The 20,643-nt window shown below is 47.3% G+C and overlaps 10 protein-coding genes and 1 non-coding gene across 11 annotated transcripts; 6 read left to right on the top strand and 5 right to left on the bottom strand.

The window, feature by feature from the left end:
• Positions 1-952: 952 nt before the first annotated feature.
• Positions 953-2,069, top strand: FPRO_15318 (uncharacterized protein; the record flags this gene model as incomplete). The annotated part of the gene is made up of 3 exons (XM_031220375.1): positions 953-1,161; positions 1,214-1,645; positions 1,694-2,069. 3 exons carry the CDS (start codon positions 953-955, stop codon positions 2,067-2,069), a joined length of 1,017 nt encoding a protein of 338 aa, XP_031086040.1.
• Positions 2,070-2,384: 315 nt separating this feature from the next.
• FPRO_15317 (putative cytochrome P450 55A2) lies at positions 2,385-4,036 on the bottom strand (the record flags this gene model as incomplete). Its single annotated transcript, XM_031220376.1, has 8 exons — positions 2,385-2,497; positions 2,550-2,739; positions 2,812-2,952; positions 3,002-3,185; positions 3,237-3,349; positions 3,400-3,559; positions 3,612-3,718; positions 3,770-4,036. 8 exons carry the CDS (start codon positions 4,034-4,036, stop codon positions 2,385-2,387), a joined length of 1,275 nt encoding a protein of 424 aa, XP_031086041.1.
• A 2,198-nt stretch (positions 4,037-6,234) lies between these two features.
• On the top strand, positions 6,235-7,866 carry FPRO_15316 (uncharacterized protein; the record flags this gene model as incomplete). The annotated part of the gene is made up of 5 exons (XM_031220377.1): positions 6,235-6,437; positions 6,487-6,758; positions 6,807-7,592; positions 7,654-7,735; positions 7,782-7,866. 5 exons carry the CDS (start codon positions 6,235-6,237, stop codon positions 7,864-7,866), a joined length of 1,428 nt encoding a protein of 475 aa, XP_031086042.1.
• Positions 7,867-8,289: 423 nt separating this feature from the next.
• Positions 8,290-8,820, top strand: FPRO_15315 (uncharacterized protein; the record flags this gene model as incomplete). The annotated part of the gene is made up of 1 exon (XM_031220378.1): positions 8,290-8,820. One exon carries the CDS (start codon positions 8,290-8,292, stop codon positions 8,818-8,820), a length of 531 nt encoding a protein of 176 aa, XP_031086043.1.
• Positions 8,821-9,600: 780 nt separating this feature from the next.
• On the bottom strand, positions 9,601-10,207 carry FPRO_15314 (uncharacterized protein; the record flags this gene model as incomplete). Its single annotated transcript, XM_031220379.1, has 2 exons — positions 9,601-9,716; positions 9,766-10,207. The coding sequence occupies 2 exons, from the start codon at positions 10,205-10,207 to the stop codon at positions 9,601-9,603; spliced, it is 558 nt and encodes a 185-aa protein (XP_031086044.1).
• An 830-nt stretch (positions 10,208-11,037) lies between these two features.
• On the bottom strand, positions 11,038-11,153 carry rrna18. Its single transcript, XR_004093478.1, has one exon. It is a non-coding gene; the product is annotated as a ribosomal RNA (ribosomal RNA).
• A 225-nt stretch (positions 11,154-11,378) lies between these two features.
• On the bottom strand, positions 11,379-12,604 carry FPRO_15313 (uncharacterized protein; the record flags this gene model as incomplete). The annotated part of the gene is made up of 4 exons (XM_031220380.1): positions 11,379-11,547; positions 11,640-11,911; positions 11,961-12,182; positions 12,230-12,604. The coding sequence occupies 4 exons, from the start codon at positions 12,602-12,604 to the stop codon at positions 11,379-11,381; spliced, it is 1,038 nt and encodes a 345-aa protein (XP_031086045.1).
• A 1,155-nt stretch (positions 12,605-13,759) lies between these two features.
• FPRO_15312 (uncharacterized protein) lies at positions 13,760-16,246 on the top strand (the record flags this gene model as incomplete). Its single annotated transcript, XM_031220382.1, has 9 exons — positions 13,760-13,992; positions 14,048-14,174; positions 14,220-14,560; positions 14,611-14,938; positions 14,985-15,161; positions 15,212-15,451; positions 15,510-15,719; positions 15,767-16,000; positions 16,055-16,246. 9 exons carry the CDS (start codon positions 13,760-13,762, stop codon positions 16,244-16,246), a joined length of 2,082 nt encoding a protein of 693 aa, XP_031086046.1.
• Positions 16,247-16,695: 449 nt separating this feature from the next.
• Positions 16,696-17,310, top strand: FPRO_15311 (uncharacterized protein; the record flags this gene model as incomplete). Its single annotated transcript, XM_031220383.1, has 3 exons — positions 16,696-16,993; positions 17,040-17,165; positions 17,237-17,310. 3 exons carry the CDS (start codon positions 16,696-16,698, stop codon positions 17,308-17,310), a joined length of 498 nt encoding a protein of 165 aa, XP_031086047.1.
• Positions 17,311-17,932: 622 nt separating this feature from the next.
• FPRO_15310 (uncharacterized protein) lies at positions 17,933-18,913 on the top strand (the record flags this gene model as incomplete). The annotated part of the gene is made up of 2 exons (XM_031220384.1): positions 17,933-18,019; positions 18,071-18,913. 2 exons carry the CDS (start codon positions 17,933-17,935, stop codon positions 18,911-18,913), a joined length of 930 nt encoding a protein of 309 aa, XP_031086048.1.
• Positions 18,914-19,405: 492 nt separating this feature from the next.
• On the bottom strand, positions 19,406-20,224 carry FPRO_15309 (uncharacterized protein; the record flags this gene model as incomplete). Its single annotated transcript, XM_031220385.1, has 2 exons — positions 19,406-20,119; positions 20,168-20,224. 2 exons carry the CDS (start codon positions 20,222-20,224, stop codon positions 19,406-19,408), a joined length of 771 nt encoding a protein of 256 aa, XP_031086049.1.
• Between the last annotated feature and the right edge of the window lie 419 nt (positions 20,225-20,643).

Genomic DNA, 20,643 nt, shown 5'->3' on the forward strand with positions numbered 1-20,643 from the left:
GGGATACAAAATGCCGTGATGATCAAGGTCGATAGTTCCATCTGACGGAAGTGCTCCCGGCGAGATCCAACATAGCTCAGGCAAGTCGCGCCAGATCAGAGGGTTACATGGACTGATAGACAGCCCTATAATTGCTTCGTATTGCCTTGAGGTTTAAACTCCGCGTTAGCGTCTTGGCCGCTGGACTGGGGTTTCAGGAAATGCCTGTGCGTCGCGGTACCCTCAGCGTTGAGCCGGCAATTATTAGTATAGCAGCTGGAGAGGCGTTTATTGTTTCAAGCTACTGGAAATTGAATTCGAGCCGAGCGAAACTTCAGCTAATAATGGGGCGATGTTCAAGCCACGCATTGTCTGTAATTCCAGCGTTGGTGGAAGCGCCTTTGTCCCTCTAGTCCCTGCACTGATCTTTACAGCATGCGCCAATCGCAAATTCCCTGTAGTTTATCTTTGTCAGTTATTACGTATCGTAAGCTCCCTGTTGATCATCGACGGGGAGTCGGGGACCATATCCTAGACCTTGAAGATGTCTTGCTGACTCGCAGAGATTACCGATGACACTCGTTTCCAGGTTCTTCAACAATCCGGGGTTCTTCACGGCCCCTTCATGCTTGGTAAAGTCAATTATGTGGGGTGTCGCCGGCATTGCTCCTAAGCACTTCCCATCTTGAGGGCTAGCGCTCGTAGATCTTCAAGCCACCGTTTACTCTCGGCTAGTGCTCTGACTCTGCTCCTTAGCGGTGACAATCATCATCTACCGAGAAACAGGGTGAACAGCTGAGCTTTGCTGCATGTTTGGTACAGACGTTAGCAAAGCCAGTTTAGATTGGGCTCATGCATGATACGAAAACTATCCGTAGCTGGCCCCCTAAAGAGAGCTGCAGGTATATAGTTCCCATCATGTCGTATCCTGACCCTGGAATTCTTCCATCATTTGTCTTCTCAACTGCCCAGCATGATTGATCTGGCATCAGTTTACTATGGGTTATTCCTCGGCGTCTTCATCTTCACGTTTGCAAAGGCCGTATCACAGACCAGAGCCATCTACAAGCGTACTCACAGCCTTCACAATGCCTACCTCTACATGATCTGGACCGAGGCCGTGGTCAATTTCGTCTTTGCTCTCATCACATTCCTCTACCTCAATGGCATCATACCTGGAAAGTGAGTACCCTGCTACCCCCTCTCGCCGTCTTTCTTGCTTATCATCCAACAGCCTGGGCTTTCTCCTCGCTACCGTCATCCTATGGTCAATCCAGACGCAACTACTCCCTCAGATCATCGCCAACCGAGTGTCCTTGATCATGACGAACCGACGCCGAGCGAGACACCTGAAGTGGGGGCTCGTGGTCTGCATTCTGTTTGTCAATGGCGCTGTCTGCTACATCTTCACCGTTGCACACCTCGACACTGCTACACCTTCGCAGAAGCATACGAATATGATATTCGAGAAGTGTGAGAAGACGTTCTTCCTCATCATCGACCTGGCACTCAACATGTACTTCTTGTACCTGGTGCGGTATCGTCTGATTGCCGATGGCCTGAATAAATACTGGAGATTGTTCAATTTCAACGCTGGAATGGTGTTTATCTCGACATCGATGGACATCCTTCTTCTGGGATTCCTCAGTCTACCAGATCCTTATCTGTAAGTCTATTACGCACGAGGGGCAGACCTTTGCTAATATTTGAACAGATACGTCCAATTTGCCCCTCTTGCATATATCGTCAAGCTCTACATAGAACTTCTCATGGCAAACCTAATCTCCAAGGTCGTTCGAGGTACCTCTCGTAGTCAGGGGGAGGGATGGTATTCTAGCAGTCGGGACAAGTCAAACCCAACAAACTATGGTCTGACGTCCCGTGTAGTGGTGACTACCGGTCCACCTGTCCCTACCCGCGGAAGCAACATCATGAGTAGAATGGGTAAAGATGGTAAAGACCTAGAGAGCAACGAGGGAAACAACGGATCACAAGTTCATCTAGCGACATTCCCGGAACCGCATGGTATCACCAAAACTGTTGAAACCACAGTGGTAGTGGGAGATGGAGAGAGTGATCGGACCTTTTAATTGAGTGGCGGAGGCTGGCTACCGATATCGCAATTTTATAGGATCTCGAATGTTAGTAACTAAGGAGCTAGTGTTTAGCCCATTATAATAAGATAATGTGAATACGCCGTAGATTCACTACTACATCAACATTCGGATTCGTTGATTCATCTCGCATTGCTACAGTGAAGCCGTTTAAATATTAATGCCATTTGAGGTAACAGGGACCGCGTCAACCACGGTTTACACGCCAAGGTGAGTAGAGCTGAGATAATTTATTCGGGTGCTAATCAAAACTATATAAGAACACGGTTACATCCACTGCTCCGGACATCCTCAGAAAGTGACAGGGAGGTCCACGATTCCAACATCCCTGTTCAAAGGCGTGTAGTTGATCTTTTCCAATGGAACTGCGACCTTGAGATTCGGGAACTTCTGATATAGTGTTGCTGCAGTACGTTAGCCATAGTCATCTCAAACGTTGACGATATGTATACATACAGAACACAGTTGTGAGTTCAGCCTTTGCAAGATGCTCTGCGATACATCGGTGATCACCGAAGCCAAAGCCGAGAGGATCTTGAGCAGGCCACTTGCGATTCATGTTGAACTCATCAGGATTCTCAAAGACTTCCTCGTCTCTGTTGGCTGACTGGTTGGATGCAATGATGCCTTCATTTGCACGGATGAGCTGGCATGGGGTCAGTCGGATTGGATCTTCCAGTCACATGAGTATGGTACTTGCCTTGTCACCTATCATGACATCCTCCTTGGCAGTACGCTTGATGGCTAGTGCAGAAGCAGTGTGGTAGCGACAGAGCTCCTCGACAAACTGAGGCGCAAGGGACGGGTTGGCCTTGAGTTGCGCTAGCTGATCAGGGTGCTGAGCCAGAGTAGCGACGCCCTGAATTTGTCAGTAAATGTACAATAGACAGATGAAAAAAACCACATACCAGTGCAATCATGTTCACCATAGTCGCGTTGCCGGCAACGAGAAGTAAGAAAGCAATCTGGACAGCGTCCGACTTGTCGATAGTTCCAGGCTTGACTTGCTCAGTGCAGAGCTTGCTAATGATATCATCCTTTGGCTCTACTAGACGCTGCTCGACAAGAGTTGCAAGGTAGTCAAGGAGTTCCCTATCGATTGTCAGGCCTGAACATGCTCAGATGGTTCTCAGTTGGACCTACTGGTTGGCGGCAGACGCTTCTCGGGCAGTGGAGCTACCATTTGTGCGAATGGCGTTCTGATGCGTAAGATACTCGAGATCCTTGAAAGGAACGCCGAGAAGTGTATAGATGATCTAGATCGATATGAGGCATGTCCTTTCAAGAATGATCTGCCGTGACTTACGTAGGAGGGGACAGGTAGTGCAAACTCTTTCACAAGATCAATTGGACCATTAGCACCCCCCTTCTGCTTCATCTGCTCCAGTAGATCATCGACCGTCTTCTGGATGTAAGATTGCAAATTCTTGACAGCCTCTGGGGTAAACGTCGGTTCTACCATGCTCCTTCAATCTGTGTCAGTCTGCCCCCAGAAAGCAAGGATAATGAGGTGCTTACCTCTGATGCATGTGCTCTGGGGGATCCATGTCGACAAATGTCGGCTTTGCCTTGGCTGCTTGCTTTCCACCGGCGCCAAGCTCAGGAAAGCCCTGGCGAGTGCGGACCTTGAGTCAGGTTAGGACCAGCAGGGTCCATCAGATCATATCAGATCATACCTTGGAGAGCTTGTCAGAAGTAGCTACCAAGCAGACATCTTTGTGCTTAGTGACGAGCCAGGCGAGAGAGCCATCAAAAAGCTTGACTTGAGAAACAGGATTCGTAGCTCGAAGTTTGGCAAACTCGGCGGGTGGCTCGGGGCCAGAGGCGCGTGAGAAAGGGAAGCTTGGTGCGTCAGTTGCCATGGTGTAGGTTCTGTTGAAACGCTGTAAACTGAAGAGTGCTCTTTTGTTGCGGAGTGCGAATTGAAGCTTTGTAGTAGCCATGGCGATGGGAATAACGATGAGAGATACTGGAGGGTTATATTTGTTGGAATCGATGTGGAGTATGGGTATAGAAGTATTCCATATTCATCCGTATTCGATGAGATCACGAGATGCAATTGATTTCCAATCAAGTTCCGATCTGTCTCGGCTTATGCTTGACGATGGCATTTCCGCTGCATGGGCAATCTAGCTGACGAGTCGGATTGTTAGGTTTGTAGTGGGTGTTACAAATATCGGCGTTATTACTTGTCAATGCATTGATGGTCGTACTGCTCGGGAGTTCACGGCCACGCAAAGACGTTAAGCATCTTCCTACTTTATGGACTTTATTCGCAGTAAAACTTGACCAAAATCCTTCTTGCTCCCGTTATTGAAGTATGAGTTACTTTGGATACCATTCCACACTTTCCTCTCAATCAAACTTGTTTTGTCCCTTCATGTTGTATTTGCAAAATTGCGCAAGAAAATTCCATGATCTGAGAACGAAGCCTGTCATTCCTTGGAGATGCTGATTCCCGCGGAGATGCGCAAACGCAGCCTTTAAATACCTACGACAAAATGATATGATTACATGATCTGTCATCAAAAAGCATCCCACCCACTAGGAATATATTCATAGTGCTATAAGCAGCCACATGATTCGACTCTTAGTCAACCCACGTCATATACGCATCTGGCTGGAATTTGCCTTGTTCCGCCTCCTCCGTATTACTAGACATCGCGAGTTGGTGATTGAATATAAGGAAGAATACGGAGACAAAATTACTTCTTCCTACATGTTCCGACTCTTTGTCACGATGGCCGTTTACAGAGGGTAATATGCCCGAATGTCAACCCGAGCCTAGACCTTAGCCCGAATACGACAACGCGTCGTTCTTCGCAAATTAATACGTTCCCTGCTCTGTCTAGTTTCGCCGCATCGGAGATCGTTAAGAATGAAGTATGAATAAGGTAGGCAACCTAAGGGAGGCAAGAAAACCTAGGATCTTGATCCGAAGTGACAAAATCTCTTAGGTAAATCTAGCCTACGCTAAGGGGACTCTTTATTATGTTTATTACATCCTATCTTTAAGTCTCCAGTCTTACTGCTCCCTAAAGGTAACTCTATTGAGTCACTCTTCTGCTTCGCGACCCTGGGGGACTCTTTCTCTCAGTGAAAGGGCTTGAATATGGCACTCATACTACATGAAAACCATGTTTAGCATGGCTCGCACTGGCCTTTAAGCTCCTCAAACGAATCAGAAATGCTGAAACGAATGATTTATATAAGAAATTTTATCGAGGAGTTTCGTTATCCTGGCTTTGCAACAAGCGTCGATTGTGTGAGTTTTAGGACGCAGATTCGAACCTCAAGGAGATACCTACGCTGACTATGGGTTATAAGGACGCAACAAGCGGCCGATATATATGCCTCAACCACTCGGGGTTGAGATGATGGGCCAGTTTAAAGTCATTGAAACAACAGTCATTTCCAATATTGACTGATTGGCACTCCAATAGGCAGATGAAGGCCACGCTCAACAGTTGACACAGGTGTCCACCGAGTCTTGCATGGAAACCTGTTAGTAGTCGGCGTCTGATATGTCGAGGGAACGCCTGTTGGGCCTTGCATTGACAATATTGCTTCAAGGCCCGTGGGATAGAAAGTACTTGATGAGTTGTTGGGTTTTATCGGGTATTGAGCATTGAAGATATCGGGGGTCTTATCGAGATAAGATGGCGATTGATCGGCAACTAAGGTCCAGTAGATCCAGTTGCAGTCATGATGTCTCACAATAATTTCCCAACAATTTGTTATCGACAAGCTGCTCGACGAATGACGTCTGAGAAGCATTCAATCGCATGTGCCTTGTATACAACACGCATTTGACCGCCCAATGACACCACGATCCCTATACTGAGCCCTGTCACTTACCAACATCAGTGGTACCGACTACTGGAGGGCCTATCGGAAGTCTCATGCTCTAGATAACTAGGTTGAGTCTCCAGAACGCTAGGCCAATCCAGATATAGCCTAGGAAGGTGGAACAAGCCGTGTCTTAGCTTCACGGCGGAGCGGTTGCTGGGGAGCTTGGTGGATGATGACGTTGCTACCAGGCCAGGCCGAGGGCCCGAGAACTCAACGTATCACTACACATCGTCGGACCTCTTACTTAGTTCATCAAATCTTTGCAGTAGCCACAGAATTCAGAGGCACAATGGAATCTAAGAATCCATACGTCTTCCCTCTGAAACCAGAACAGTATGCTCCAGACCCGGTGCCTTCGCTGGCTGAATGGAAACAATTGTGGAGCGTCTGGGATCTCGTCACGACCAATATGATGCTGCCGGATGCGTTGATGGAACAACCAATTCCTCTGCGGAACCCGTTGCTGTTCTATCTTGGCCATATTCCAACCTTGTCAGACATCCATTATTTCATCTCAAACCTTGGCTAATACTGGATCTAGTGAGGACATTCATCTTGCGCGAGCAACGAACAGCAAGCCTACTGAGCCAGCATATTATCATCGGATTTTTGAGCGCGGCATAGATCCTGACGTTGATGACCCTTCTAAATGCCATGACCATAGCGAACTTCCAGACGTCTTCCCATGCCTTGGGGACATTCTACTATATCGAGAGCGCGTGAAAGAGCGAATCACATCGCTTTATCAAACTGAAAGACCCTACATAGATCGTGGTCTTGGACGAGCGCTCTGGATAGGTTTCGAACATGAGGGTATGCCTGTTCCAGCCAGCTGCAGGGTTTGTGGCTGATATGTCGTAGGTCTCCATGCTGAAACGTTCCTGTTCATGACTATTCAAAGTCCCAACATCCTTCCCCCTCCTGATCTGCCCAGGCCAGACTTCGCAAGGCTCGCAAAAGAAGCTGCTTCACAACGCCTTCAGAATCCATGGATCAAGGTGCCCCGGCAGACTTTGACCATTGGGTACCATGATCCTGAGAGGGATGAAGGGCCAAACAGATTCTTTGCGTGGGACAATGAGCGCGAGCCGTACGATATCACTGTTCCACAAATCGAGGCACAAGGTCGACCGGTCAGTAACGGCGAGTATGCTAAGTACCTTGTAAACGTGAAGAAGCTTCAGATCCCCGCAACTTGGAGCAAGACGCGCGATGCCCGAAGTGATGAAGATTACACCACGTTCGTCGCTCGTCACAGTATCAAGACTGTCTGGGGACCTGTACCCTTGTCGCAGGCACTTGATTGGCCTGTGATGGCCTCTTTCGACGAGGTAGAGAGATACTCTCAATGGGCTGGTGCTCGCTTACCAACGCTCCACGAATTACGGAGCATCCACGAGTATGTTGAGCGTCGTCGTGAAGCTCCGGGCAGCAAAGTGAACCATCAATTCCATACCAATCCAAAGGCCATATTTGTTGACTTATCGGAGACCAATTCTGGGTTTCAGAATTTTCATCCAATGGGCATCACTCACAGGGGTGATCTTTGCGGACTGGGCGATACTGGAGGTGCGGCTGAGTGGACGGGAACTTTATTCGCGCCGCAACCGGGATTCAAGGCAATGGATATTTATCCCGGATATAGTGGTGAGTCTTGTCGATCCCTCTCCAAGAGGTTTCTACGTCATTCTTTTCTGACACAGTCCAGCCGACTTCATGGATGAGAAGCATCTGGCCGTGGTTGGAGGAAGCTGGGCCCTGCATCCTCGCATTGCAGGCCGAAAGAGCTTGTGAGTTGCGCAATGCTGAAATGCTAGAACCTGCTAATATTCACAGCCTCAACTGGTGGCAGAAGAAATATCTCTGGCCATGGGTAACGTTCCGTCTTGTACGAGACGTCGAGGATAGTGCACACGGCTAAATTTATGAGGTTATTCTGTGCTACCGACTCTCACTGCCGACATCATCAGACCGAGGTCGATGGCGGTATCTGCGGTGGCTTTGTGGATGCTTTGGCTAGTCCCGTGGTGACATCATACGATATGAATTGAGTTTGTAATGGATCTAGTCTTGAGATCGATTCTCGGATATACACGTTAGCAAACTGATCCTTGCTTCCTATTGATCCGGTTGGCACTTTTAGTGGGGACCTACTGTCCGCGTTTCCCGAAGGGATGGATGATGTTACGATTGCATTCCGTCGTACCAAGAGATCAAGCCACTTAAGCGAGGCGATCTTGCAGAGTATAAATACTTGGCAGCGGTCAAGACATTTCCCATATTGTGTTCTGTAATTACTCCAAGTTCTTAAAATCCTCATCAAAAGGCTTTCATATTATTGATCATGTCTCTGCCACGATATCAGACAAACACTCCCCTTCATCCAACCTTTGAGAAGGATATCCTCGACACTCATCTTATCTACGACTACGACGCCACAGACGCAGAAGGAAACCCAGAGAAATGGCGTTATGAGATCTGGTTCTTTTCCGACGACCGAGCCGTCTACGCCATTCATGGTGGCCCGATGGCTGGCCGTATCAATTATCAAACCGTAGCATACCAATGCATTCGACCAGGGGAGCTATGGCAAATTAACTGGCTCGAAGAGACTGGAACGATTGTTTCTCTTGTTTACGACATCACCAACAAGACAATCAGCGGCATGTTGGGTTTCTCAAAGGGCCATTGGGAGCATCCTATTGAAGCCCATGGCGATAAGAGAAATCCGACGGATTTCAACAGGTGGAAAGAGCTGGCGAACATTGGAAAGCAGACTGATAGATTTATTTTGACGGAGCAGGCTAAGATTCTGGAGGTGTTCAAGGGCCAGGGTGACTTGAAGCCTATCAAGGAAGAGGACCCAACGTTTTAGTGGAGAAAAAGAGGGCGTCATTGATTTTAGATATGTGTGCAACAGTGTATTAGCTTCCTTATAAAAAAAAAAGCGGATATAAGATACAATCTATAGAGCGGTGGACTTGGTGGGTTGAATGTGAATTCTCATCGTATCGTAAGATCTGAAGTGCTCAATTGACACCATGAATTGGTAACAGACTTAACGAATAGGATTTGCTGAACGACCGCCTGGGTCGTTTCTGATAAGAAATCCGGATAACTACAACCCCTGCCTTGCATGATGAGACCAACGGGTTGGTATCAGACGACAAAATATCGCAGTTCTGGAACCTTGCCTGAAGTGGTAGCCATATGCGCCGATGCATAGAGTCGGATGAGCTCCAGTATGACCAGATATATCGTGGTTTTAAAACAGGCCATAGACACTTTGTCTGTTCCACTCAAGGCTATCCGAAGCATTTCTTCAGTCATGTTATACCCGATGGCTTAGACTCGAAAACATTGATGTCTAGTCTAATCTTGAGATATAGCAAAATATCGACTACGCCAATGCATCGCGAATTATTGGATGAAGAAGACAAGAGCAAAGTTAGGAGTCCGCGTGAATTCTGTCAATGTTTACAACTATCTTGCTGTTTGACCACGCTGTCAGACTGGTCTGGGGGTGCATACACAAAGCCCCGCCATAATTGGAGCATGGTAAAAGAGCGAATTCTGAGCACGAGAGTCGAAGGCCTAATTTCCATGTCTCTTTATGATACTTTGCATCTTGAACCAAAGCTGAATCAAAAGCCAACTACTTGAGCTCTAAAACAGAGTCAACTTCATCCTGGGCAGTCTTCCAGCAGTCGCAATTCGGAAGAACGTGTTCGCTTTGTTGGAAACGCTTATGCAATCGATACTGGTCTCTAACTATACACCTTGTGAGTAAAACACCGTAGAGTGAGGTTGCCCAACTTACAGAGTCGATAGTAGCTCCTGCGGTTGACGTCGAACATAAGGTCAAGGATATCACTTTGAGTGTCCTTGCTTGAATTGGCGTAGACAGTCATGGCATACTTCCAATTGTCTCGTGCATGAAGTCTGTATCCAATAGCGTCTTCCTCGATTGCTTCGCGGACCGTCCATTGGGGATATTCTAAAAAGGTGCCATTCGAAGTATCGCCAAACATCTGATATCGCGCCCAGATAGCGTCGCCGTATCTATTCTCTTCAAGGGCTGAGATGTAGTCACTGGTCCAAGGCTCGACGAGCCCCCATTCTCGGCGATTGCTTTCGGCTTCCGATATCGAAAGGTCCAGAAATAGGTTGCCGTCCCTATCGCCGTAATTGAAGGTGTCGGCATAGCCAAAGCTGCTGCCAAGAGCAAGAAGTAAAAGGGCTTTAAGGAAGGCAGGGACCATTCTGCATGCAGAGTTGAGTTGCTCAGCGGATTCAAGGATAATTGCACACGGTTTTTGCGTTGTTTTGTCGAGAGGACGATTGAAAAGTGAACATTTTGAACTTGTTAAGAATCACTCAGGCGCACATGTTGACTTTAGGCAGCGACTGGTTAGTTGCATATCTGAGCTGATTTTGTTCGTGTTGGTTGTGAACTCGGATACTACGGCACGGTTATCTCGGCCCCCTCGGTACTTATCAACTACCTGGATAGGTATCTTTGCTACTAACAGCTACAACTTCCTGGACGCGCATATGGTATCAAAGAGGAATGGCAGGTTGGTAGTTGCGATGATCGATGCTCTAATATCATGTATAACCTTGATTCATGGTTGGAAGACCACAAGAGGTTGGATTGACTTGCTGAAAACTGTCGAAAAGCTCTAGGTTTCGTTAAACGAGGTATGTCACTGTTGATGTTGGTCGAGGCTGAAAACACAGAAATAACTTACCAGATCATGCGTGGTCAAAGCGCGAGGAAACATTACATCTACTCCGCACAAACCTGATATGAAGTAAAACAGGGTTTGAGGCCAACTGACAATTCTAAGAATGTATGAAAAGAAAAAAGACCCTCTTTATTCTATTCCATAATGTAGAATTATCTTAATGGCTTTTACATATAGCAGTAAAGGAGCAGTCTGGGATTTTAAATCTGCCAGCACAAGTCCATGTCCATAGCTTGTTCATCCAGGCAGGCTGACCAACCAATCACAGACCATTCATATGCTACAGCAAGTAGCAAAAACAAGATAACACAAAGCATTTCCAGGGATATTTATCAAAAATACAAAACATACAACAGCGGGGATTCGCTGGTCGTCACCGACCCAACTACTAATCCGCCCCTCACAGGCTTGACTATGGGAGAGCGGACGGGATCCCGTATTTTCCTGTAGGTATGGTCGTATGTGCTAAGGACTGCCAGCAAACAAGTCTATAATCAACAGTTTCTGCCTGTCTTGAGAGTGACCTTTGGCCCCATTCAATTACTTCCCAGTTAAGGTTGTGGGAAACAGGCCGCTCTGTGGGTAGTGAACTGAACTTATATAACTGCTATAGGTAGATATTATCCTTATGTTTGGGTAAAAGCTAAGTAACAACACCGTCACTATACATGTTCTCGATCATCCGTTACCCAGAAATACTCTTCTGAGCTACATCCCTAGCAAACTGTCCAACCTTAGTCAAGAGGTCGGCAACACTGCCTGGTACCTGACCAGAGTATCCACTGGAGATCTCAGTGGTGATGGTCTCGACCTCGTCGCAAACACGACCGTCAATAAGTGCCATCTGGCAGAGTCTGAGGATGCCCTCAGCAAACCTATCCTTATCCCACGATTGGGAACCCGTGTTCTGGCTCCATTCCTCGTATCGTTCATGACGACAGCTAACTGTGTTGCCTTCTCCCTGAGCTCAGTGAATCCAGCCAGGAGTGCAGCGGACTGTGTGTTAAGCGCATCAGCTGTTGCTTGTAGGACAGGAAGCTGTTGAGCCACTTGTTCAATGGCGGCGCGCCTAGTGTTGAGTTCGTTCTGTTGGTTTAGAACCTGCATGAGAGCGTGGTGGGAATTCTGAAGTTGATCCTGCTCAGCATTCACTCTGTTTCTGGCTTCTTCAACTCTCCGCTGATTATTCTCCATCTCACCCCAAGCCGGACCCAAGAACTGTAATGTGTATTAGTGCTGGCTCGCTTGGCACGTTAATCGGTCTTACAAAGAACGCCTTCCCAATGTCGTTGCCGATGTCAGGCACGTTGTCGTGTGCTTGACGGAGAGCATTAGAAGCATCCTCCAGCTGGCGGGAACATCTTTCAACATCATGTTGATATTGCTCCAACTGACGCCGGCCGTTCTCCCAGTCCATCTTAGTTTGCTCTAACTCACGCTCGATTTCCCGCTGCAACTGCAGGAATTCTTCCGCATGCAAAGACGCGGCCTGAACTAATCAGTATCGCGAATTCGGTGCTAAGTTTGCTTAATCACCTGTGTATAGATGCTATTGACCTGATCGAAACCAGTCTGAGAGGCAGCTTGAGAGCCTGAAAAGGCTCGAGAGCACTGTTCAAGGATCATCATCTTTTGCATGTCATCACCACCAGGCTCCCCACGGATGAAGACGGCAAGCTTGTACAGCTGAAGTAGTGCTACCTCAAGGCGATTGATGGACATGGATAGGTTCTCCTTGACACCAGATCGTAGAAAGGCATCTTGCATAGCGACCTTCTGCTTGAAGACCTCAAGCCTCCGAACCAGATTTTGGAAGGGCCCTCCAGCAGCCGCGAAGACCGCGTTTGCTTGCATAGCGGGTGAGAAAACTGGAGACCACCAAGGCCAGCCTGAGCCAGCATAGATTCCCATGGTGACGCAAAAGACATGATTGATAGAGAATTGAGATAGATGGGTAAATAATGATTAGCCTAAGAGGGATGAGTTTAGGAGCGAATTAGTAAATAAGTTGGGGATTAGTTCAAGCTTTATGCTTGTCCTTGCAATCTTGTTGAGGCTACCGACTTGCTGAACTAAGACCGTCCGTATGCGTGAGTGAAGAGGCCGAGCATACTACGAATGATGAGGGTATTCGCCAACTCCGGATCCGACGCCCAGCATCCCATCCTATCAGCGTCGGTAATCAGGGTTCCAGGCTCGTATCGACCGAACTATTTTACTAGCCGCACATTGACTTCCAAATTCGAGAACTGGCTTAGGATCCGCTTCTCAATATATTGGCTACTAGTTCCACATATCAGCCAGCCAAAGCAGATATCGACGCGTCACGCACACTTCAAATGCGGCATGCCATAACTTCGCCCAGCGGCTGAATATCTGAAAGTGAATCAATCAGCCGCAGAGACGATAGCTCGCCTTCGTGCAGCTCTAAGACAAATTAACTCAATGTGGAGTCGTGCACAAGACTATCGATTGATAGCACGAACTAGCATCCCTGCCAAGGTTAGCTGGATACACATATATGGATTAACGTGGGCTCTCTAGCTCCTGGCGCGAATACTGAAGGATCCAATTGCAGGTCCAGAGCGCTGAATTGATGCAAATATCCCTTTTCGGAAGATCAGCGAACCACATCGGCCAACGATTGCTCAGTATTGGGATCCCAGCCAGCCTTATGCAAATACTGTCTTAGCCGGGGATCTTTGGAAGCTGGGACGTCTAGTGATTGAACGAATTATGAGGTACCTTTCAATCGTTCGTAGCTGGATCTAGGACAGGCGAGGGGTAAAGGACTGCGACAGGCGACGGGGAGAGTCTGGGAGCCGTCTGCATGTGCTAGAGTGCGCAGGCCAGAAGTACTGATTTACGTTGAAAAGACTTAGGGACATGATACCTGGTGTTGCCCATTAGTGCAAACCGTCTTAATCGCAAAATTCTGTTGCAAGTATAAAGACTTGGCAAGATCCTACCCCATTGCGAATCCCAAGCTTGTCACTTTACCTTCCATCTATTTATCAAAGCATTCAAATCTGCCAAAATCTTTATACAAAGACATCTCGTATCAGAATGGCTCTCAACCAACGACAAGTCGAAGTCCTGACCAGGAGAGAGGACTTTGATGTAGTCGGTCGTATATCTGGGGAGTCAAAGGCATCTTTGTCTTCCCAATATCGATGGGAAAATATCGTCCTACCAGCTCCCGTGGCGTTGAACGCCCTTGGTGCTTGCGCGGTCGCCACTGGCTCTCAGAAGGCCAACATCACCTTTTCACCTCCCAAAGAAGGGTTCAAATACCTGAGGTATGTGAATGATTCTGACAGTAAATGGTATAGGACGAAAGTTAACTCGGCTCAGTGACTTTGCCGGTTTCAGGCTCCAGGCCAACCTCTCGAAATGTGTCGACCTAGGCCGATTTGCCTTCATGGAGACCGAAAAACAGATAGGCAAAATTAATATGCTTTCTGGGGCCTTCAATGGGACAGTAAGTGTGAAGAGAAATCTAGACTCATCTCCCTGACTTTCCTAGTTTGAGAATATCCTTGAAGCACTCTCCGACCCTGAAGGTGCTAAAAGACTGCTTAGACGGGAGATGGAAACTTGGAATCATGCATCTTCGGACTGTTTGAATTCGTCCAAGGAGATAGATGGCAAGTTTGGAGACTGGATTAATCATGCCTCTGAGCTCCACCAGGCCTGTGTTACAGCAGAACCAACTTCAGAAGACCAACAAGTCTTGAAGGACATTGAGTTAGCGGTCGCTGGGGCGTCGATTGACTATCAACAGAATATTTCTACTGGTCAATTGGAGAAGTGCTTGGAAGCCGCGACCGAGGCATTCAAGAGAGCTTCTGATGGATCCCCCAAAGAGTTAGTACTGCGACTGCCCAACCTTGCAAGACTTCAACTAATATGTTTAGCTGGGACGCCGTGGGCCGGCAGGTTGTTGAAAAGCTGACAGACAGCTTGAGCACCGCTCTGAACCAAGCCATGCCTACCCCAAGTGCAAGTAAGCCTAAGGATTCGAATGATCCTGCCTACAGCCAGGTCGTCCGGGATCTGATCTACTGGGAGCTGCTCAGCACTGCATTTGTTGGCACCACCGATGGCATTGCTTGGGACAAGGCTGGCCAGGCCACGACCTTTGCCGCGAAGATGCTTGCCCATTCGCAGAAGTCTTTCGGCTCTTTGGCCTCTAGTTCGGGACCTAGCCAACAGTACAGATCAGCATTGGATTCGGCTTGCAGGGTAAGGTCACTCTCAATACGTCGAACATCTGACTGATTTGTTTTAGATTGGAAATGGGATTGCGGCCGAATTAGAACAAGCTGGCAAGTCTATTGGATATACAGCACCCAGTAAAGACTCTGAGACGGTCAAATCTTGGCAGAGAGACTTTCTGAGTAACTACGCGACCGTGATTACAATGAACGCCACGGCCAAGTCTTTCCAGGGATCGATTGCAAACGGGGTACACTTCTTCGAACAACTTTCGACTGGCAATTGCTGACAATTAAACAGAGCGCAGTGCCAAGTCAACGCGATACCTCGGCTACCGAAGCAGCACAGGTTCAAGAAAAGACCGCCCAAGCTCAGGCAGTCCTCGAATCGGTCAAGATAAGGCTACATATAGCGACTGAAGCACTGGCTACCACACGAGAGACCTACCAAAACTCCACTGGGATTCTTGCTGAGCATCAAGGAAGACTTAAACAGGTCAACGCCAAGCTGGAACGTCTCGTGAACTCGAGCCTGGAAATGGTATGAATTTGACAATGTGATACCGGTATGTGAGCTACTAGCTAACAGACTATCTTAGAATGCGATCAAGGGAATCCTGGTCCAGGCGATTGTGACGATGGTGGAGATCAAGACAGAGATTGTGAATCTCGTACGATTCTTCAATGCCATCCCGGTAGCCATTAGATTTGTCACGGAGAAGTATGTCAACCCATATGTTGAGGCCATCAAGGCCGGCAACGACGGAGACAGTGTCGGGCCGTATTCTATGCTGGACTTTCAACGAAGTGTGAGTCAACCTTGATATGTAATGAACTGTTCTGACTATTCATCTAGTGTATCTTCAACAGCACCACGATCATCCGATCCTACTTCTCGACCTTTGCTGATTCTACTTCAATGTGGGCCCGACTGTCGCAAATGAGCGTCACACCTATGCTGCGCATGGTAGATGAGCTCTTATCTTTCGCTGGCATGGGGATGGACTCGAGAATGATCAGCAGGAAAGCAAATGAGACGCAGGAATTTTCCAGGAGGGCCATTGATGAAATTTCGAGGAAAGCGAAAGATGTAAGGACTAACATGAAATTCCTGGCCCCTTCCACAAAGCTGACATCCCTACAGGGACAATCGAAGACCATAGGTAACATGGAGACCAGGGTGTCTGAGACCAACGAGAAGAAGCGGACGCTACCTTCCGTCTCTCCTGAGATTGCCGCGGCCATTTCTTCTGGCGTTGAGAACTCTAAGATAGCTGCTCAGAAGGGTCTACGAACTGAAGCAGATGAGAGTCTTTTGGCAAAGTCCCTTGCCTGAGGAAATGAAGTTTAACAGGGCAATGTTGAGTAGTGACATTTTCTAGAATAACTAAATATCTAGATTTGCCTCCTTAGATATAGCCTAAAAAGGTAATAGATCTTATAGTTGAAAGTCGTTTAAAGTAATAATTTTTATTTTATTGTTTTAATTTTAAATATTTTATAAAAGTAAATTAATTATAGTTTTTATATTTTAAAATTAATATAAAGAATCCTTAATAATTTTTATATTTAAATATAAAAAGAAGTTTAATACATTATAAGTCTATTTATAGTAAAGAACCCCTTTAATTATATTAAGCGTTATTAATTCCCCTTATAGCGAGCCATTAAAAACTAAAACTGTTCTGAGCAGCTGACAATGAGCGGTCGCTGATTCTTCATTTCCACAAATACTGACTTACCTACCGCGACTTAATTAGCACCCTCTGTCCTGCGCTTAACACAATGGCATCCTGCTGCTTTCCACCACTACGGCCAAGGGGCAAGGCTACTCTACAATCTTGGTCACGCTCATATCACAGCGCGGTCGCAAGGTTCACCACCATTGATCGAAGGGGCATGCCTATCTCCTGCGATACTGGGATCATGATCGGCGAACTTGATGAGAGTTTTGTTTACGTTGAGCCTGAAGTTGGCAACGCTATTAGATCCGCAATTATCCACCAACTTGGGTCAGTCGCTTTCAACCATTCTGAAACGCTTCCCCTCCAATTTAATCACGATTCAAAACACTTTTCTTATAGTGAGTATTTCTAGTATAACTAATCCTGATGCTAATAATATGTTAGAATCTTTGCCGTTTCCTCGTATTGACATACGTCAAAACTTGGGTCAACCTGAGAGCAAGATTAGCTCTGCGACACTCTGGCTCTCCGGCAACTGGCACGCAATCACGCTTGACGGAACACCTGAAGGTCAGTATTCAAAGCAAGTATCTTTCTATTACGCAACTCTAATCAATTGACATTCTTTTCCTTACCTACAGAGGCCTTTGAACGAGCGTCGAGAGAAAGTGCTAGCAAATTAAAGGGTGCCTTGGAGAGATTAAAGCATAGCTAGTCATCACAGCTGGCAATATAACTCCATGTGAACCATACGGCTCTATATCTGCATTGACCCTCACTAGATAAAAAAGAAGAAGAAGAAAACCAACCAATACTGAGTTTCATAACACTGATATCAAGATCCTTAGGCCACTTGCGATTGCACTCAATCCTCTCCCCGATCTCACATGCGTGGCAATCACTCATATTGCACTTCATTCACTCTTATCTATATACTGTTGTGTTTTCGACGCGATAGAAGGGATCGGTATAGTAATGCTCCTGTAGAACGATACCAATTGCTCAGCGTCCTACTTGTTTGTTCTAACAGCGACGTGGGCGCTCTGTTGCTGCTGGTTGAGTTCGTCGCTAGTGAATAGCTTCTTCTAAAACTGGTATGTGTTGATGTTTAAGAATATATCTGCAGCTAGCAAAGCAACTCTTTTATTTCCATCCTGGTAGGCGTATGCATTTGTCAAGGCAGGTTTACAGGGGATGTATCTGAATTGGTACTAGCTAAATGCGAGTTGAGTGGGGAGTTCAGATTGTTGCCGAACGTCGGTAGTTGTATTGCCAATTCCCACTTCAGCTATTTGTTAATAGTTCTGGCTCCTCCATATCAATCGAATTTTCAAGGCATGATCAATGCAACGTCAGTTGCGCCCGAAAAGGCCAGCCCAGCATCCAATATTTTCGAAATTGCAGAACGCTGGGACCTGGGCGATGTAAGTTGAAGTTATATGCCCCTCCAAACCAAGACTAAGAACCCAATCTAGGATGTCTTTACCAATGTCTACGAGCAGTGGCTGCCTCCTGCAGCAAGGGGCATCTATGGCGGTACTGTAATTGCGCTCAGTCTCGCTGCTGCTCAAAAGACCCTAACAAGCGATTATCATATTCATTCTTGTCAGTGCACCTTTCTTCATCCTGGATCTGTTGATTGCCGACAAACATTTCATGTCACACGAGCTCAACAAGGTTCTGCGTTCGCCACGCGTACGGTTGAATGTCGCCAGCAGGACGAGACTATTTCCATTATCACCGTTAGCTTCACTCGAGAGACTGGCGACGTCCCGGGGGCTGTCGAGCACACACCTGCCCCCTTCGAAATCCCTGCTCCCCCAACAGAACTATGTGAAGAACAGCCAGAATGGACCTTGACAGAACCATTTCAGCGCCGTAGAATCGATGCTATAGATGCGCCGGCTTCTAGCAACTCCTCACATAACCGACGCATTTTCCGCCAGTGGTTTCGCTTCCCTGGAGTTATTCCTAAAAGCGGTGGGCCTGGCGATCATCTTCATGCCCTAGCCTTTTTGACCGACGGCTACTTCATTCTCGCGGCAGCACGCCTTCATCGTATATGGCGACTCCCATTCGCATTAGAAGACGTGCCATCATTTCCGCCCAAGCTGAGATCTCAAGTTCAAAGGGTCAATGAAAGTGAGGGCCTGGGTTCTACCATCGAGGAATGGGCCAAGCGACCGCGGATGGCTATGGCAGCGAGTCTTGACCATAGGATCTACTTCCATGAGCTCCTACGGACCAAGGCAGATGAGTGGATGGTTTCAGAAATGGAAAGTCCTTGGGCAGCTCACGGAAGAGCCTTGGTTGTCTAACGGATGTTTGCACAAGATGGGACTTTACTGGCTACATGCACACAAGATGTTTGACTTTCCTAATAATTTGACGATGGCGGCTAAGCTTGTATCTAGGGAATACTTCGACTCGCAGAGGATGATTTTCCTAATAGTTCTAAGATATGACTTGTGAGAGCTGGGGCTTATTTCTCCAAAGGATCAGGTGTCGTATCAGCAAGTCTCCAACATTCTAGCTCCTGATGGTAGAATTCATGGCTAGATATAGAACGGGAGCTGTACTGTTCAAGAACGAGGTTTCTTCATGCGACGTCGTAGGGCACTGGAGTGCTTAAGAACGAGCACTATCCCAAAGGCAGTGCCCCTAAGAATCAAGACCACTCGATTCGTGTTCCTGGTCACTTTTTGTCTCGGTATCGCAAGCTTCTTTTCAGTCATCGAAGCCACCAGCAGAACAAGCCTCAATGCCAAGTCTTTGACGATCTAAATCCACCACGATTTACAGTCTCTGTATCATAAAGATTTCCTCATTGAATCGTGGTATAGATCAGGATACGCCAGGTTTGTCTGACCGATGAACGTATGAGCCAGGGCTGCTTGTTCAGAAAGTCTTGGACCTATATCAAAGCGTGACTGTATTGGGGGAGAGGAAACAGATGTTGAGGATAGTGGCATTGATGTGTTCCAAATTCCAGAGCCTAGGGAGTGTGCCATGGATGCCGTTGGTAAAAATGGTGAACGGGAGTAAAGTGGCGGGTTTTGTATTGTTGGATATACGATCTGAGGGGTGTCTCTCAGTTGATTGTGCTCTGTTGGGGAGCGTTTTGTGTCCTGTTGGTCAAAGGAAAGTGGTATGTCGATTAGTGAATTCTGTGGCCCTGCTGGGCTTGCCGAATCTTGTGAAGATCTTGCCGTATGCCATTCGTCGTCCCCATAACCTGGTGACTTCTGTGCATGCCGTTCACTCGACTTCGATTCTTCCGGGTCCCCAGCCTCGTTCGCCAGACCAATTACCTGCGTAATGACATTCTGCACGTCGGCCGCCAATGCAGGATATTTTTCCAATATTTCCTCCTGTAGCATCTTGTCGGCAAAGTCTACAATCACCGTGCTCATTCTCTCAACCACGCCTTCGAGTCGCTTAAGCCTTTGCACCCTCGCCGCTTCAGCAGCCTGTCTCCGTTTCCGAAATTGTTGCTGTGCCTCTCTATTTCGTTCACGCCGGCTCTGAGCGTGTTAGTCTCGGGGAATTCGATATAAGCGTATGCAAGTTACCTTGCCTGCATCTGTGCCCACTGGACCAAGATAATTCGGACTCTTTGACTCCGACATCGTTATGTTAAATGTTACGTAAACCGAGTTGCAAATATTATAGAATTGGTCCGAAATTTGTTCAGGATCGGGACAACTAACAAGAGTGAATGTGTACGATTATGAGCTGCAGCAGAAACATAAGTAGACTCGCAGTCCGGTCAAGACGTGGTCCATCTGCGTGGCAGAGTCGGCAGCCAGAATGACCCCAATAATTCCAAACTGACCTCAATGAAGCGCCTGCAATGGCGACCTGACGGGCCAAGTCAGCAACTTTAACATTAAAATGGTGGCAGAGAAGCGTTTATTTCGCCCGAATCGGTTAGTAGTCATCTTGCTCCAACCTTACATCTAGAACTCACAATTCCAAGAGCCACTTACAAGACTCCATCTTTGTGGTTTCTGCATTTCGAATTGTGCCTCGTCACCGGCTGCTTCCG

The sequence above is a fragment of the Fusarium proliferatum genome, assembly GCF_900067095.1.
Source record: "Fusarium proliferatum ET1 genome assembly, contig: FPRO_scaffold009, whole genome shotgun sequence".
Taxonomy (NCBI): Eukaryota; Fungi; Ascomycota; class Sordariomycetes; order Hypocreales; family Nectriaceae; genus Fusarium; species Fusarium proliferatum.